General features: G+C 43.7%; 1 protein-coding gene across 1 annotated transcript in view; it reads left to right on the top strand.

Moving 5' to 3' along the window:
- Positions 1-17,209, top strand: part of SMARCD3 (SWI/SNF related, matrix associated, actin dependent regulator of chromatin, subfamily d, member 3) — a 68,785-nt gene that overhangs the window by 19,763 nt on the left and 31,813 nt on the right. The window contains exon 4 of the mRNA XM_059818551.1: positions 12,964-13,086. Within this exon, the coding sequence (XP_059674534.1) occupies positions 12,964-13,086 (123 nt within the window). The remainder of the gene's footprint in view (positions 1-12,963; positions 13,087-17,209) is intronic.

The following is a 17,209-nucleotide window of genomic DNA, read 5'->3' as shown; positions in this document are numbered from 1 at the left end:
ACGTCAAGGGCAACAAGAAAATCTTCTACTGTTACATTAGGAATAAAAGGCTGACCAAGGAAAATGTGTGCCCAATGCTGGGTGGGCTGGGTGATACAGTGACGACAGAGACAGATAAGTCTGAAGTACTCAAAGCCTTCTTTGTCTCAGTCTGCACTAACGATGTCTCTCATACCTCTGTGATCAGTGAACATGTTCAAGAGGAACAGCCAGCAATGGACAGGGATTGAGCCAGGGTTTACTTGAGAAAACTCTCCCCGTACAAGTCCATGGTACCAACAGGCTGCATCCGAGGGTGCTGAGGGAACTGGCCAATGTCCTTGTAAGGCCATTCTCTATCCCCTTTGAAATGTCATGGAAATCGGGGCAGGTTCCCAATGACTAGAAAAAGGCAGTTGTTGCGCCCATCTTCACAAAAGGCCAAAAGAACAATCCAGGGAACTGCAGCCAGTCGACCTCACTTTGGTCCCTGGGAAAATCACGGAGCAAGTGCTCTTTGAAACACATTTCTGGACACATGAAGGAGAAGAAGGTAGTAGGGAACAGTGAGCATGGATTTACCAATGCCTGACCAACCCGATTGCCTCCTCTGATAAAATGACTGGATCTGTGAGCAAGAGATAGCAGTGGATATAATTTACCTCGGCTTTAGCAAAGTTTTGAATACTGTCTCCCATAATAGTCTTGTATCCAAGTTGGGACATTTTGGTCTAGATGGGTGGACGACCATCCGGTTGGATGATTTGGCTTAGAGGGTAGTGGCTAATAGCTTGCAGTCTACCAGGAAGACAGTGACAAGCAGAGTACTGCAGGGATCTATCCTGGCAGCTGTTCAGTTTAGCATCTTTATCAATGACCTGGAGGAGGCAGTGGGGTCCTTGCTTATAAAATCTGCAGCTGACACCAAATCACAGGGCGGGGCGAGGGGAACCAGTCGATATGCTTGTGGACAGGCTGCCATTTCGGCAGAGCTGGACAGGCTGGAGGAATGAGCCGACAGGAACTTTATGGAATTCAACAAGGTGAAATGCAAAGTTCTTCCTTGGGAAAGCGGAGCGCAGTAAGCTCTTGGTGGGGCTGCCTGGCTGGGGAGCAGCACTGCTGGAAAGGCCCTGGTGGACAGTGAGCTGAGCGTGAGCAAGAAGTGTGCCCTGGCAGCAAAGATGACTAACAGCACCCTGCTCCTAATGGGAGCACAGCCAAGAGATTGAGGGACTTGATTACCCCTCTTTGCTCAGTACTCGTTAGCTCACAGCTAGAGCACTGTGTCTGGTTTTGGGACCCCCAATTCAAGAAAGACACTGGCAAACTGGACTGAGTTTGGCAGAGGGTCGTCAGGTTGGTTGGAGGGCTGGATCAGGACGTGAGGAGAGACTGAGAGAACTGGCCTTGTTCAGCCTGGAGGAAGGATGGCTCTGAGGGGACCTAATAGCAGCTTGCCAGCTCCTAAGAGGGTGATCAAGAAGGTGGAGCCAGGCTTTCCAGTGGAGCATGGCAGGAGAATGAGAGCCAGCGAGCATAAGTTGAAAGAGGAGATGAGCCTGCTATATGTACGGAGAAACTTTTTCACAACAGGACAGTCAAGCATTGGAACCCAGAGAGGTTGTAGGATCTCCTCCCTTGGAAGTTTTCAAACCCCAGCAAAACCTCATCATTGACCCTGCTTTGAGCAGGAAGTTGGACTAGAGACCTCCCAACATCCCTTCAAGCTGTGATCCCACTGCTGTTCCATAAAGCATCCCTAGCAGAAGTCTCCAGAAATGTTGCTTTCATATGCCATCTGACTCCCTGCTCTAGAGCTGATGCTTTTCCATGCTGATTGACTTTGTGGTCACCTCTCCCGTTGTTTCTTTGGACTGTATGCCTCAGAGGTTTGGCTGGGTCATAGGTGCTGCCTGGCCACTGAACATAAAGGAGCTACTGAATTGCTTTTATTAGAACTTTGAGAGTCGCTCATAAGGACTTGTCATAATCTTAATTCATAGATGTGATCTGTAGCCTTCTTTTATGTAATTAAACTTTCAAACATAAACAGAGTAGAGCTTAGGCGCTTATAAGTATTGCTTCTATTTGCCCACGTTACTCTGCACTCATAACTGATTACCACGAGTGGCTGGTGAAGGACTTGTTTAACTCTAGCTTGTAGTGCTTCAGGATCTTTGCAGTTTTGAACGGTACCTGCATGGGGCTGTGAAATTCAGAATGCCACAGTCTTTAATTGCTTTTGCCAGGTTACTGGACTGTGTTATGGCCTCTGTGGTAGCCAGTCAGGAATCCTCTCTGAAACACTATCTCTTAGGGATCAAGACTCACAAGATGGCACAGAGCTACAATTTCTAAGGAGTGTCAGCCCTTAGCTGTCCTTCTTTGACCACCTTAGAAGCCTCAGTGGGGATCCCTGGAGGACAAAGGGGCTCAGGGAAGCTGACAGAACTTCAAGGACAACCTCTTCAAAGCAAAGGGGAATGATCAGACCAATGTGCACAAAGCTGAGCAGGCCAGGCAGGAGGCCAGCAGGGTTAAGCAGGGAATTCCCGACTGGCCTCAAATGCAAAGGGGGAGTGCACGGGAGTGTAAGCAGGGGTCGTCTACCCAGCACGTACAGCACAACGGTGCCTGAGCATGCAAGCATGAAATTAGGAAAGTCAAAGCTCAGCTGGAATTGTAACCTAGCAATGGACATGGCAGGCAACAAGAAAGCCGCCTGCAAGTGGATCAGGAGCAGAAGGAAGACTGAGGAAAACCCGGGTCTGGGCTGGTTCTGCCGCTCTTGTCAAAAGCCACGGAAGAGGCCGAGACGCTCAGTGTTGTCTTTGCCTCCCTTTCTCCTGGTAAGTCCCGTCCTCAGGCCTCCCAGATCCCTGAGCCTACGTCAGAGTCAGGGCAGCGTGGCTGTTCAGAGGGACCTCGACAGGCTGCAGAAACAGGACGGCAGTTCAGCGCTGTAAAGTTCAACAAAGGCACGTACGAAGTTCTGCTCCTGGGGTAGAATGATGCCATGCAGTGGTACAGGTGGGCATCAGCTGGGTAGAAAGCAGTTTTGCAGGAGTGGACCTGGGGGTCCTGGTGGACAGCAAGCGGCGAATGAGGCTGTGAGGTAAGCCAGCCGTGACAAAGGCCAACTGCAAAATGGGCTGTATTAGCCTAAGTGTTGCCATCAGGTCAAGGGAAGAGGCTGTTCCTTGCTATGCTACGCTCGTGAAACTGCATCCGGACTTCTGGGCACAAGACCAGAAAGACGTGACATTCTGGGGTGAGGCCCGCAGAGAGCCACCAGGATGCCTGGGGGCTGCAGCACACGCCTGCCGAGAGGAGCTGCAAGAGCTGGGTTTGTCCAGCCTTGAGAAGAGGAGGGGAAAGGGAGATCCTATCAGTGAGTGCAACCGCCATATGGGATGGTGAAGAAAAGACAGAGCCAGCTCCTCTTGGAGGTGCACAACAACAGGATGAGAGGCAACAGACGCTCGCTGCAACATGGGCAATTGACTCAGTATAAGGAACCTTTTTTTTTTTTTTGAAAAAAACCAACAAACCCATGATGGTACCAAAACATTGGAACAGGCTGCCAGAAGATGCTGTGGGATGTCCGTCCTTGGTTGGAGGTATTCAGAACCTGACTGGACAAGGTCCTGAGCAACCTGATGTAATTTGAACCTGTTTTGTGCAACAGTTGGTCTGCATGACTTCCAAAGGTCCTTCTGATCCAAATTATTTTGTGATTACTCAGGCTTAAACAGTTGTCTACCCAAATCATGGTTTTGCCAGGTATTCAGTGAAGCCTTTGTGTGTTTGAGGACTGTTCATCAGCATAAGCCCAGAAGTTCAAATGGATTGTTCCCAGGATGTGGGTGACTTCAGCGTTTGTCTTCTGTTGGAAGTAGTTCTGGTAGGTCCTTCTGATATGCCTTGACTAGCAAAGAAGTATGGAATGCCTCAACACTGAAGGCTTGCAGAGTCAGGGAAGGCTGAGCTGCATATAGACTTTTTTGTAGCCAACATATTCCTATCAGGGCTCCACTTGAAGAGACTCAAGTTCTTTCAGAATTCATTGTCCTACAATGTTAAGTTTATGGCAGAATGGGTTATACTCTGTCAGCAGGAAAGATTTTATACGTACAGTCATGCTGGAGGTCAGTGAGGCTGACAGAGATGTGTCTCCCAGGTTTGCTGGTGTCCACACTTCACCTAGGGATGCTGATGAAAACCCAGACAACCCCCTTTTGAAAACTGCCTGTGCCAGAAATGCATTTCCCAGATCCCGTGTTTTCTGATGGCAGAAGTCACAGAAGTGATCACTACAATCTTTTTTCAAAAGAGAGGAATCAAGAGCTAACCTGTTTGCAATGGGAGAATATTGGAGACCTATGTTTTGTAGTCTGTTTGTGTGGTGTTCTGGCTTTGATGGCTTTCTTCTTTGCAGAAATGGGAAATCTCGCATCTGTTTCTCCTTATGTCTCTGATCTTGGATGTGTCAGTGGCAACGAGTGCAACTTAAGAAAACCTCTATCTCCAGCTTAAGCTCAAGTTTTCCATCACTGACACTGATTTTTTTTCTGTCATTTCCTATCAGTATTCTGTCTGTTCTTTATGGTCTGCATACTTGTATATCAGCTCCTAACAGTTGTATTGAGAGGTCTGTTTAATTTTACTAGAGAGTGGCAAGCCTTCCTACGGAAGACTTTGAAAAGAAAGAGCACATATTTGATCTTCTGGGAGAAGAAAAAAAATACTAGTTTATTTTTAGTTTCATACAACTAGACAATCTGAAGTCTGACCCTATCATGAGAAATTACTGCTACTGTGTTTTGGTTTTGTTTAACTTCTACAAGGCAGGCCTGGGGATTTACTTGTAAGTAAGAGCATATGTATTTAAAATTATTAGTGATGAAATATTCCCTGCAGTCATTGTCGATTTTTTTTCAGTGTTTGGCTACACTCACTCCTAAGAATTTTCACTTTATTTCTAATCTGAACTTAAACAATTTCAAGTTCATCGTGTTGTCACTTTGATAGGCAGAGAAACTTTTTTTTTCTTTTTGTGTAGATAGATACATACTCATAAGCGAAGCTAGATTAATTGGCTTCATGGAACCTTGTATTATAGAGGATGTTTTCCTGTCTGCTAATCATGTCAATAGATTTTCTCAGAATTTTCTTGAGTTTGTCAGTAGATTTCTTCATTTGTGTCTCTGGTGTTCTTTTAGTGATTATGCTATTGCCAAGCATGGCAGTAATTTTAAAATCCTTAGTCTTGCTCCGTGTCTTTCTGCTCTTATATTTAATAACTGTTCTGGCCTGTTAGGCTACAGTGGTGTTCTGGGCTGTTGTTTCCTCCCCTACCATTTCCTAAATCCTTTTAAGATTTCCCTGGGAAGCAGCGAGAGTCCCCATGCTGTAGCTATGTCCTACATTCATTGCTTCTAGGTTTTTTTTATTGTACAAATACCTTTAATGATTTGTGGTGTTTTCTTTCTCCCAGTTCACCACGGTGTGGATCCGTATCCCTGCCCTTTTCTTTATTTCTGATTTCCCCATCCTGTGTCACTTGTAGATTCTGTTCCTTACATTCAGGTTAAATTATAAAACCCCCAGAACCATTCCTCTTCTTTATACCTTGCATCTTTGTCTGTTTGTTGCTGCTCGTGCAGATGACTTCACTAACTTATCCACAGTGAGTTTCAGTCACTTCCATCAGTAGCCATGGTCTCATTAGTACCCACCAGTACAGAAAAATTGCTTGCTTTATTGTGCATTCCATTGTGTTTGTTCAGTATTGCAACTCATCTGCCACCATGCAGCTCAGTCAGCAAATTCAGAAAAAGCCTTTTCTCAAGTGTCCTACAGTCTTTTCAGGTTGTGATTAATTAAATTTTACAGCTTTTAATACATTTGTGTCTCTTTTGTCCTCTTCTGGATCATTTTAATAAAAATGCCAAGTCAAAGTTGTTGAAAGATGTAGGGTTTCATATATCACTTGGCCATGATGAAAACTGAATCTTTGTCCTACTGCTTTTTTCCAGCTTTGCTGGGCAACACATGGCCAGTATTTGCTTTTCATCTATGTGTCACTGTGAATTCCTCAAAAAGTTCTTATGAAGGATCGTATCCTTAAGGACCACTTGAAACTAAAATACCTGTTTTCCTTTATTTTTTTCATTATTTCTGACACGTTTAAGGAATGGATGGGACATAATTTTCTTGCAGAAGTGAGACAGCTAGGTCTCTTGATATTTAGAAGAACAAATTTGGGATTCACATGATGCTTTTTAGTCCTTTTCCAGCCACAGCAGTAATTAGCTTGGAATAGACACATTAGATCAGTTTTGACATAATGTGCATCTTTTGCTATAGCCTTGGAGACTGAAGCAGAGTTGTTTCTTTGGTGTACTGGAGAGAGTTTAGTCTAGATTTAAGTGTCCATGACTCCGTATTTCTACAACTGGGAAATGTTCATGACATTCTGCTTAAAACATGGATAAATTTTTCTCTCATGAAACTCTTTTTCCTTTGCTAATATTTATTTGATAATGAGATAACCAGAATGAAGATGACATCCTAAATAAATTCACAGATGCACCATTCCCCAACACAGTTGCATTATTAGGATGATGATGGTTATGATGGAGTTGGGGCTAAGTGAGAGATAGGACTAGGAGTTAATGGGATGTCAAAGTAAAAAGAGAGGGGAAAAGTTCTTAAAAATCTTACAGTATAAGTGAGCTTACTGGTTACCTTAAATTAAAAAGTCCCTCACTGTCAATTTGGAGACATACCAGTGAATGAGTCATTTCTACTGGGACCAGAAAGAGCAGTTCTTGGCCCAGTGCAGTGTAGCTTTTTTTTTTTCCCCCCAGTGTCATGCATAATATGTGGAATTTGATGGTAAAATTTATGGGTGAGATTAATGGAACAGTAAATAAACACAGGGAGGAAGGACAGTTATTGCTACAAAGTATTATCTGAATTGCCCGATAAGGTGGTCGTAACACAGCAAAATTACTTTTCTGCAAATAAGCGCAGTATGTCTCTAACCCAGGAATATGGCAGTGCAAGGGTCTGGCTTGGAAAGCAGTGATTCAGCCGTGCTTGAAGCAGATGAAGTTGACAGAGCACAAGCAACAGTTCATTCTTAGTTATGCCTCTCTCATACTTTCTTACATAATATTTGTTAAGACGAGGAGGAGCTGGTACATGTCCTGTATAGTTTAGGCCAGACAACTTCAACCTATTACTTTCGTATTGGATTCAGCAGAGGCACAGGCATTACAGTGCTCCTGTTTCCATCTCCTACTAGCAGTGTTCCTCAAGGTTTCTGTTTTACCAGAACAACAAACAGTCATTTCTTTCCTTCGTAATATTACTTAGGCTTCATAGATAGTGACCATCATTTTCTCAAATCATCTAGTAGATAACTAAATTATCGTTCACTCGGAGCAGTTGTTTCCTGTATGTACTTGTTCTGAAGATTGACACTTCTGTTTCACACCATTGTTTAATCATAGAATCGTAGAATCATTTAGGTTGGAAAAGACCTTTAAGATCATCAAGTCCAACCATAAACCTAACACTACCAAGTCCACCACTAAACCCTGTCCCTCAGCGCCTCATCCACACGGCTTTTAAATACCTCCAGGGATGGTGACTCCACCACCTCCCTGGGCAGCCTGTTCCAGTGTCTGACAACCCTTTCAGTGAAGAAGTTTTTCCTAATATCCAGTCTAAACCTCCCCTGGCGCAACTTGAGGCCGTTTCCTCTTGTCCTGTCGCTTGTCACTTGGGAGAAGAGACCAACACCCACCTCACCACAACCCCCTTTCAGGCAGTTGTAGAGAGCAATAAGGTCTCCCCTCACCTCCTCTTCTCCAGACTGAACAACCCCAGCTCCCTCAGCCGCCCCTCATCAGACTTGTGCTCCAGACCCCTCACCAGCTCCGTCGCCCTTCTCTGGACACGCTCCAGCACCTCAATGTCCTTCTTGTAGTGAGGGGCCCAACACTGAACACAGCATTCGAGGTGCGGCCTCACCAGCGCCGAGTACAGGGGCACGATCCCCTCCCTACTCCTGCTGGCCACACCATTTCTGATACAGGCCAGGATGCCGTTGGCCTTCTTGGCCACCTGGGCACACTGCTGGCTCACATTCAGCCGGCTGTCGACCAACACCCCCAGGGGCCTTTTCCACTGGGCAGCTTTCCAGCCACTCGTCCCCAAGCCTGGAGCGTTGCGTGGGGTTGTTGTGACCCAAGTACAGGACCCGGCACTTGGCCTTGTTGAACCTCACACAATTGGCCTCGGCCCATGGATCCAGCCTGTCCAGATCCCTCTGCAGAGCCTTCCTGCCCTCCAGCAGATCAACACTCCCGCCCAGCTTGGTGTCGTCTGCAAACTTGCTGAGGGTGCCCTCGCCCAGATCCCCTCGCCCAGATCATCGATAAAGATATTAAACAAGACCGGCCCCAGTACTGAGCCCTGGGGAACACCTCTTGTGACCGGCCGCCAACTGGATTTCACTCCATTCACCACAGCCCTTTGGGCCCGGCCACCCAGCCAGTTGTTCACCCAGCGAAGAGTGCCTCCGTCCAAGCCGTGAGCAGCCAGTTTCTCCAGGAGAATGCTGTGGGAAACGGTGTCAAAGTCTTTAGTAAAGTCCAGGCAGACAGCATCCACAGCCTCCCCCTCATCCACTACGTGGGTGACCTTGTCACAGAAGGAGACCAGGTTAGTCAGGCAGGACCTGCCTTTCATAACCCCATGCTGGCTGGGCCTGATCGCCTGGTTGTCCTGTACGTGCCACATGATGGCACTCAAGATGAACCTCTCCATAACCTTCCCTGGCACCGAGGTCCGGCTGACAGGCCTGTAGTTCTCTGGATCCTCCTTCCAGCCCTTCTTGTAGTTGGACATCACATTTGCTAACTTCCAGTCGACTGGGACCTCCCCGGTTAGCCAGGACTGCTGGTAGATGATGGAAAGTGGCTCGGTGAGCACTTCGCCAGCTCCCTCAGTACCTTTGGGTGGATCCCATCCGGCCCCATAGACTTGTGGGTGTCTAAGTGGTAATGATAAAATAAATGTTGCTTTTAGCTGCAAATACATGCCCATTACATTTCTGCTTCTGTATCAGATATAGCATTAACTCCCTGTGACAATTCAAATATGTTATCAAGTTTTACTAGTTTGACTTTGTACCACCAGACCTTACACGTGGCTTGAAGTCAGCATACTTTCTACACCAGGTACTCCAGCCATTTTGACAGAAACCTGCAGCTGATCTTGACCGATGTTTTGAGCGTAATCTGCTACTCTCAGGTCTGAAATGGTAGTCTTAAATGTGAAGGAAGGCCGCCTTTTCCAGAATTGTTCTTCTCCAGCCATCCCGTTGGCCAAGCAAAAGATTTCTCTGTCTCTCAACCTCTCCCGTAGCCTTAGATACTTCATCTGTTACAGTACTACTGTTAACCTGTTTTGAATTGAGGTTTTCAGAAGGTGGATTATCCCTGACCTGTTTGTTTGGTAATGACAAATTAGCCATTCCTGGTGGCTAGTGCCAGGTCTGAAGTAAAAGGGAAGGACAAAGATGAACAGTAGATCTTAATTTCTTGTTTTCAGAGGTGTTAAGGTTAGTTAGCCAGTGTTGTGGAAGGGTGAGTGTTATTACTGGACTACATCTGGCTGTATAAAAAAAGTTTGCTTGAGTAGCCCACCTTTATGGAGAGTCCCTGTTGCTGTATGGTTGCTCTGTCCTTGGTTGCTTTCAGTTAATGTTAATGTCCTCCACAGTTTTTGATTTGGAGATATCCTTAAATATACTTAGATGATATTGGATAGACTAGCATTTCTATGGATTCCTTTGGAACTCTCCTGAGGAATTGTAAGCCTTGTTTGCATGTGTGCTCATAATTTAAATATATTACTTGTACATTTCACATTTCACATGCAATACATGAAGTACATATAACGTATATTTGCAGTTGCATAGAATAAAATAAAAATTAACTGTAATTTAGTCTCTATAACATATAGGCTGAAAGTGACCTCTTAGTCCTCAAACACACAAAGCCTTCACTGAATACCTGGCAAAACCATGATTTGAGTGGACAACTGTTTAAGCCTGAGTAATCACAAAATAATTTGGATCAGAAGGACCTTTGGAAGTCATGCAGACCAACTGTTGCACAAAACAGGTTCAAATTACATCAGGTTGCTCAGGACCTTGTCCAGTCAGGTTCTGAATACCTCCAACCAAGGACGGACATCCCACAGCATCTTCTGGCAGCCTGTTCCAATGTTTTGGTACCATCATGGGTTTGTTGGTTTTTTTCAAAAAAAAAAAAGTTCCTTACACTGAGTCAATTGCCCATGTACATGTATCTTTTTGAGCTAAGATATACCAGAAACAAAGAAAATTCTTCATTGTGATGTGATACTGCTGGTGCTCCCCTTTAATTTTCCTCTCACTCTTGAGGGGAAATTGGGAAAGAGTATGAGATTGGAACATTATCATGCCTCCAAAAGATTATTCCAACAGTAGGGTGAGAAAGCAAAAGACTGTAAGAGCAGCCAGAACTGGCCTGAGTGGGCCCTTGATCTAGCCCAGTATCCCGTCTTCACTGTGACCGTGACACATACCTAGAGAAAAGTACAAACACAGGCAAGTACAGTTCTCCAAATACTCTCCCAACCTGCAGCCATTTGCAGTTCAGGGAATTATATTCAGTATTATCTTTGTTGGCTGGTTTTAAAGTGTTCATGCTTTCTTAACATCTTGTAATGTTTAACATCCAGTTTAGTTATAGGAATGGAATAGGAAATACCTTTTCACTTTTATAGGGTTAAGACATGTAAAAGTGTGGAATATAAATATTTATTGAAGATTACTGCCGTTTCTACGGCAGTAGAACTTACTAGAAATTTCATTAGATCATGGGTCCAGTACCCTGTGAACCAGGTGGAAAGGTTGTATCACAGCTGTCGTATGTGCTTTATCTGTAGGCCAGCTCCCTGCTTCAACATGTGCCTAGGAGTTCATGAGCTGACAGTGCTACAACTTGGAGTTAAAAGACTGAAACTATGTCTGGGTCCAGAATTTTTAATTGACTGCAGTGCAGCGTGATTAATTTCCTCTGTGTGGAAGGAACTGAGGAATCTTTTCTTCTGTCTGGGACAGGATAAAAGCATTGGGGTAGTTCGTTGGGTCCCAAGATCTGTATTCGCTGTGGGGAGGAAGTATTGCCTAGCTGTCTTTATTCTGCAAGCTGTCTGGCAACTCCTTGATGTTTCCAGGGCAATGCTTGGGCTTTGTGCTTCGCTCTTAAAAGTGTTCATGTTCTTTTGTTATTCTGCTGATACTAAGACTTTGTGAAAGAATATAGTGGTTCAGCTAAAGTTGAACAGAGCTTTTGGCTCCATGGTTTCTGCTTCTCCAAAGTGTCAGTCCTGCTGTAAATAGAGCAGGTGTTCTAGCATCTCAAAACACACAAACAAATAAATAAGGTTGAAAGAGACGTTTATTTTATAGTCTTGATCGGTCTAAAAACAGAAGGGAGGAATTGTTCCTCTTCAGGCTGGAAAAGAAAGATATTAAGAAAGGGATGACAAAAAACTGTAAAATGTATGAGCAGTATGGAGGAGGTGCATAGGGAATGCCTGCCTACTGCTGCTCCAGCTATGCAAGAAGACAGCATCAAATGAAGCTGACAGATGGCAGGTTCAAAATGAGCAGAAGGAGGTACTTCTTCACACACTGCCTGTTGAGGTTCTGGAACGCCATGCCTCAGGCTGTTGCAGGTACTAAAGGGCAACAACTTTCAAATGCTGTCAGAGACACAGTACTAGGATAGACGGACTGTTGGGATGACCTCGTGCAATAGTTCTTCTGTCCTTGCAGAACACAGTGAAGAGGTGTGTGTATGCCTTGTGGCTCTCACGTAGGTGTTAGCATCTTACACCAAATTAAAACTGTAGACTTCTGATTCTAAAGCAAAACAGGAATACCAACTAGCTTTTAATTCCTGTAGAACAGAAGTATTCTACCAGTTAAATATTTCAGTTGTATAGGTGAAAGCTAGAGTGAATATCGTAGAAATAGACAAGGCAGTCCAGTAGATTTATTATACTTATATAATATATTATATTTATATATAATATATATAAAATATAATATATTTATATTATAATATAAAAATTACTTACAGTTCCTTTCTTTTATGGTTTGCCTGCATGAGTTATTCCCAGTTAAGAACCGACTTTTCCATGTAAGGGTATACTTGCCCATTTCTAAGCTCAGATCCTTAGGCCTTCCTCCTAACCTACTTCATATCGCCTCCTCTGCTAACTTCTCTGGAAAAGGACAAATGAAAAGGGGGTTTGTTAATAGAACTAATGTAGTTTAGCTAATGCATTAAAATACCAAGAAAAGTTGGCAACATCGCGAGTTGACACCTCATAGCTGGTCATGTTGAAACTTTGATGTGGAGGTCGCTTTCACCTCAGCCAAGAAGATGTGTTGACAAAGGTTGACTTCCTAAATGGCAGTTTTTACTTACGATGGGTAACGCTTGTTTTTAAAAAACCAACACGCACCGTTTATTTTTAGTCTAGAGAGACCCAGCACTTTTTTTAGTTTAAGCAGGACAACTTTACTGTACTTTGCATTGCCGAGAGCAGTGGCTCCCAGGCTGCTTGTAGCTAAGCCTCACTTGAAAAAAAGCAGCCGTGATTCAGGCCTTGTGGACCCAGCTGGGGCCTTCCAGAGTTCATGAGCTTTAGTTCTGTGCTCCAGCTTTTCAGTCCTATGCTTGTACCATGCCGCTGAGACCTGCCCCGCTAATTGGGAGCTACTGTCTTAGGGACAACTGCTTCTGAGCGCATCTGTCTGAGGGCTGGGAAGGTGTCAGTATTACTGCTCTGGAACATAGCAGATTCTTGCTTCCAGTGCTTGGATATTCCTTGCTTCCTTCTCAGATCCGGGAGCTGGTTCCTGAGTCCCAGGCCTACATGGATCTGTTGGCTTTTGAACGCAAACTAGACCAGACCATTATGCGGAAGCGTGTGGATATTCAGGAAGCGCTGAAGAGGCCAATGAAGGTATGTCATGAAAAATTTGTAGATTGAGTTAGAGGGGAAAAAAATAATCCTTGTATTAAATGGTGGAATGATCTTTCCAGTAAAAATCCTGTTAACAGAGATATTTTGAAACAGGTCAGACAAAGCTCCTAAGAATTTCAGCTGGGGAGCAGCATGCATGGAAAAGTGGTGGAGAACATTCTGTGGAAATTCCCAGCTCTAGCTTCTGAAAGCCTTTAGTAAGGGGAATAATAGCTTCTGGATAAATAAACAGTGTTTTTGGAACTTTGTATTAGAATGATTAAAAAAAAGAAAATAAGAGATTAGAGGAATGTGCTGAAGACATCTATTAAATTTCCTATTAGAATTCAGTCAAAAGCTAAACTTGTGGAATAACAGAACATATAATGGGAAGAATTACTTACGGAAAAAATGTTAAATATCCTGCAAAAATGTACATTTACATAGTCTGCAAAAGGATGATTCATGTAAGAAAAGAATGGATGACATTTTCTGCAATCTAGTAGATCAAGTCCAGCACTTCACTGTTCATAATATCCTACTGAAACGGTCTTTTCCTAAGTTTTCCGAGTCTATTCAACTGAATCATGGAAGACTTTAGGTAGGAGGAAACTGTGGAAGTCATCTAGTTCAACCTCCTCCTGCTCAAAACAGGGTTGTCAAGGCCTTGTTGGGTTTTGAAAATCTCTAAGGATGGAGGTTTCACAGACTCTTCAGGCAGTCTGTTGCAATGTTTGGCCACTCTCGTCGTGAAGAATTTCTTTCCATGTCTTATTTAAGTTCCCGTGACTGTATTGAATGCTCTTATTCATTCATATAGTAAATCCTGTACTATGAAGAGTTTTGTAGCTGTATGTCTGTTGTGAAGTAAAGCTGTCATTCTTCTCTGTACCACAGTAATGGGTGTCAGCCCAACTAAGATCAAGATTCCATTCTGTCTGTCGCTGTACAGGTATCTGATAAGATGTGGAAGGCTTTTACCTCTGATGTTTTTCCCATTTATATATATGAAACAAACAAAAAAAAAAAGGAAAAAATTAAGTTCCATTAACATACCTACTTTATAGCTAGGAAACCAGAATGTGGATGGTTTAAATCACAAGTTTGTAGTCAAAAAGTGTTGTATATAGTAGATTGGACTCCCAGAAGGAATAATTTGTCTTAGCTTCTTAATGTGGGTAGAACAGCATTATTTTAAATCAACTAGGAACTTGGCCATGTTTAAAAGTAATCGAAGACTTAGACTCGCATTCATAAATCTGCAGGAAGACGTTTATTCTGTGGCAAACTCTTTAACTAGGGAATCGACCAGTACATGAGGTTCCAGCTCCAGGCTGTACAATGGAGATATTCAGGGCCTGTAATGGGGAAGAGTATAGGAGGCACAACACTTTACAGAAACTGTAGATAGAAAATTCTGTTTCCGTCTAGGGCTCAGCAAACACGTTTTAAATATCGGTTACTCAGCTAGTTAACATCTAAAGAATGATCAAACAGATGTTTTTTCAAATTCATGTCTAGACTTAGCATGTAGCAGCTGTGAAATTCAAGACCTGTCAAAATAGAGCTAAGCCTAGATAAAGTTGGGTTGTTCTGATGTTAAGTATTTTCATTTTATTATAGTCGGAATATTGGTAACAGTAATAAAAGTTACCTCTGCATTTCGATCTCTTATCAAAGCTCCTGTAATTTTGAAATATTTGCCTTAAAACAGTGGTTCCCAAACTGGGATTGTAATCCTGGGAGAAATTTAAATTTGTCTGAGGTATGTGATAGTATGTAGGCAATATGCAGGACTGCTCAGAATTATCAGGTGTAATTGCAGTTATCATATCGGTCACAGGGATTAAGTTGTAACTAAAACCAGTCTTTGGGAACCACTGGTTTATGGTCTAGTGTTGCTCAGGCTGGTTTTTTCTGTCTGAAGACTAATTATTCTGGAGAAATTTTAGGAGGGAATGTTTCAAACACTTTTGATTGAGGGCAGTGCATAAAACATGCTGGGCCTGTTGATCCTCCTTGGATCTTCTGTGAACAGCTGCACTGCTGAAACAGATGACAGCTGCGGGCTTGCTCAGAAAGCAAGGAGACCTTGGGGTTGTGAGGTTGGTTGAAGGGGGGGAAACGGCCTTCACCACCTGCCAGCTCACTGTACCGCTGTCAGCAACCCTGCGGCCGTCTGCCAGGTTTTCCAGTCTAAATCCCGCCTTGTCTTTTTTCTGCCTGTGGGTACTAGTGTGTTCTCTCCTCTTCTTCTGTCAGTCCTACGTCTTGGACTACATCTGTGACGAAAGTCTCAGAGTTCCTTGCCTGCAGAGCAGCATTTGCTGCATGCCACTCGTCGCAAGAGTCCTTGCACTGACTTTACGGAAGACCCACCCGCTCACGCACTCAGAATTCCAGAAAGGACTTTTGAGGAGGGAGTCAGGCAGACAGGGCTGTTTGACTGCAGTGTGGCTAGAGGTACAGATATAGCAAGCTCCATGGCCTGAAGGAAACAGAAACCGTATGGCTCAACTCCAGACGAGTAGATGTCATTAAAGAAGAATGCATTACTGAAAATCTGGACAGCTAGGGCCATGGTGGACTTTGGGGGTGGGATTTATTTGGCTAAGTATAGACATCTACATTGTATTTATTTATATGTAAGCTAGTCGCTCTGGGCTCCCTTTATAGTCAAGAGATTTAGCCAGTGGAGTTCAGGACACAGTTCTTTTCATACAGAAGCAGATATTTAAAAGAATATAGATCAATCATGCCCTAAAAAGTGCCTATTTCTCTCCATTGCCTGAGTCTGAGATAACTAGTCTGTTGTGGACGTAAACGTAATTTTAAGACTGAGATGATTTTCATCCCAAGGCTTGAATCAGGGGTCACCTGCCTGAAAGAAGGGCATCTAGTGACCCATCCCACAAGCAAGGCTCCGACTCCAAGCCCTGGCACCACAGACAATAGTTTGGTCTCACCCAAACCAGAGACTGTTTTCCAGGGACTGTCACTCTTTCCCAGTGAACTAGTGTGGGACATTGAGTTTACCAGACCTGTGTGTAGTTGCAGTTCCTCAGACTAAATGATCTCCTCCCAGGTTCTCCATTTTTCGGTTAAAAAAGAGTAGTAGCATTTGAATACAGTCACAATGTCTCTCTCCCTGGTTTTGTAAATTGAGATTCTTTCCCCGCTTTCAGGTTTTAAGATGACTGAGGAATTGCTATGGAACTGTCGGCAGAAGGGATTTTGCATTTTTTCTGAAACACTAAGGTTTCTGCCTGGTCCTCTGCCCTCTCAGGCAAGACTGGGGTGTTTTGCTCAGTGTGCCCTCTGTCTGCAGCACCTCATAGCTGAGCTCTGCAGCTCTGTTGTTCTAAGAGACTCTCATCTTTTCCATGTACTGAGTTCTAAACCTTAAGTGTCCCAGGGATATTCTTAGGGGCAGAAGATAAGTGATTTGTGGAGATTTTTGTGTCATACTCTGAACCCTACTGTCATTGAGCTCCTGGAATTAAACCTGTACTCACTTCAATCAACAAGCGTTGGTATCAAGCAGTAGGTATCATTTACCCCAACTTGAGCAAAGCATTTTATTCATTCTTCATGGGATGTTACGGAGAAAGAGGTGGGGATTACTAAAGAAAATTCAAGGTAACTGAGAGCAGCGGCAGCTCTATCACTTTTTAGCTGTTGTAGATTCCCCTCTACATTTCGAGGTCTGCAGCACATAGGCAGTGTACTTCCTTTTCTGTGGTTGTCCTGTTGATCTTGGTGCTGCCTGAGATTAATTGGAGGAATTTCTGCTACAAAATAGTCACCAATTGATCTGAAACATCATTAAAGGTGAGGTTTATTATTTTGATAATAACAATGTTATACTTAATGTGATATGACTGAGAGAAAAAAATCTTAGGATGGGTCAGTAACTAGAATTCCCTGTAGCAACAGAAATGTTCCAGTGTTGCTGCAGAAGACCCTGGTGACATCATCTGATTGTTAAAGCTGTAATACAGTGTCATTGATGCTCCAAATGAACAGTTCAAACTAGAATGATCATAGGAAAAAAGAGCTTCTGGAACAACCTAGGGAAAGGAAGATAGACCTTGTGAATGTCATTCGGCTTTTATATGCAAGC

Source organism: Gavia stellata, chromosome 6, assembly GCF_030936135.1.
Source record: "Gavia stellata isolate bGavSte3 chromosome 6, bGavSte3.hap2, whole genome shotgun sequence".
Classification (NCBI taxonomy): Eukaryota; Metazoa; Chordata; class Aves; order Gaviiformes; family Gaviidae; genus Gavia; species Gavia stellata.
This window is presented reverse-complemented; position numbering and strand designations above follow the sequence as displayed.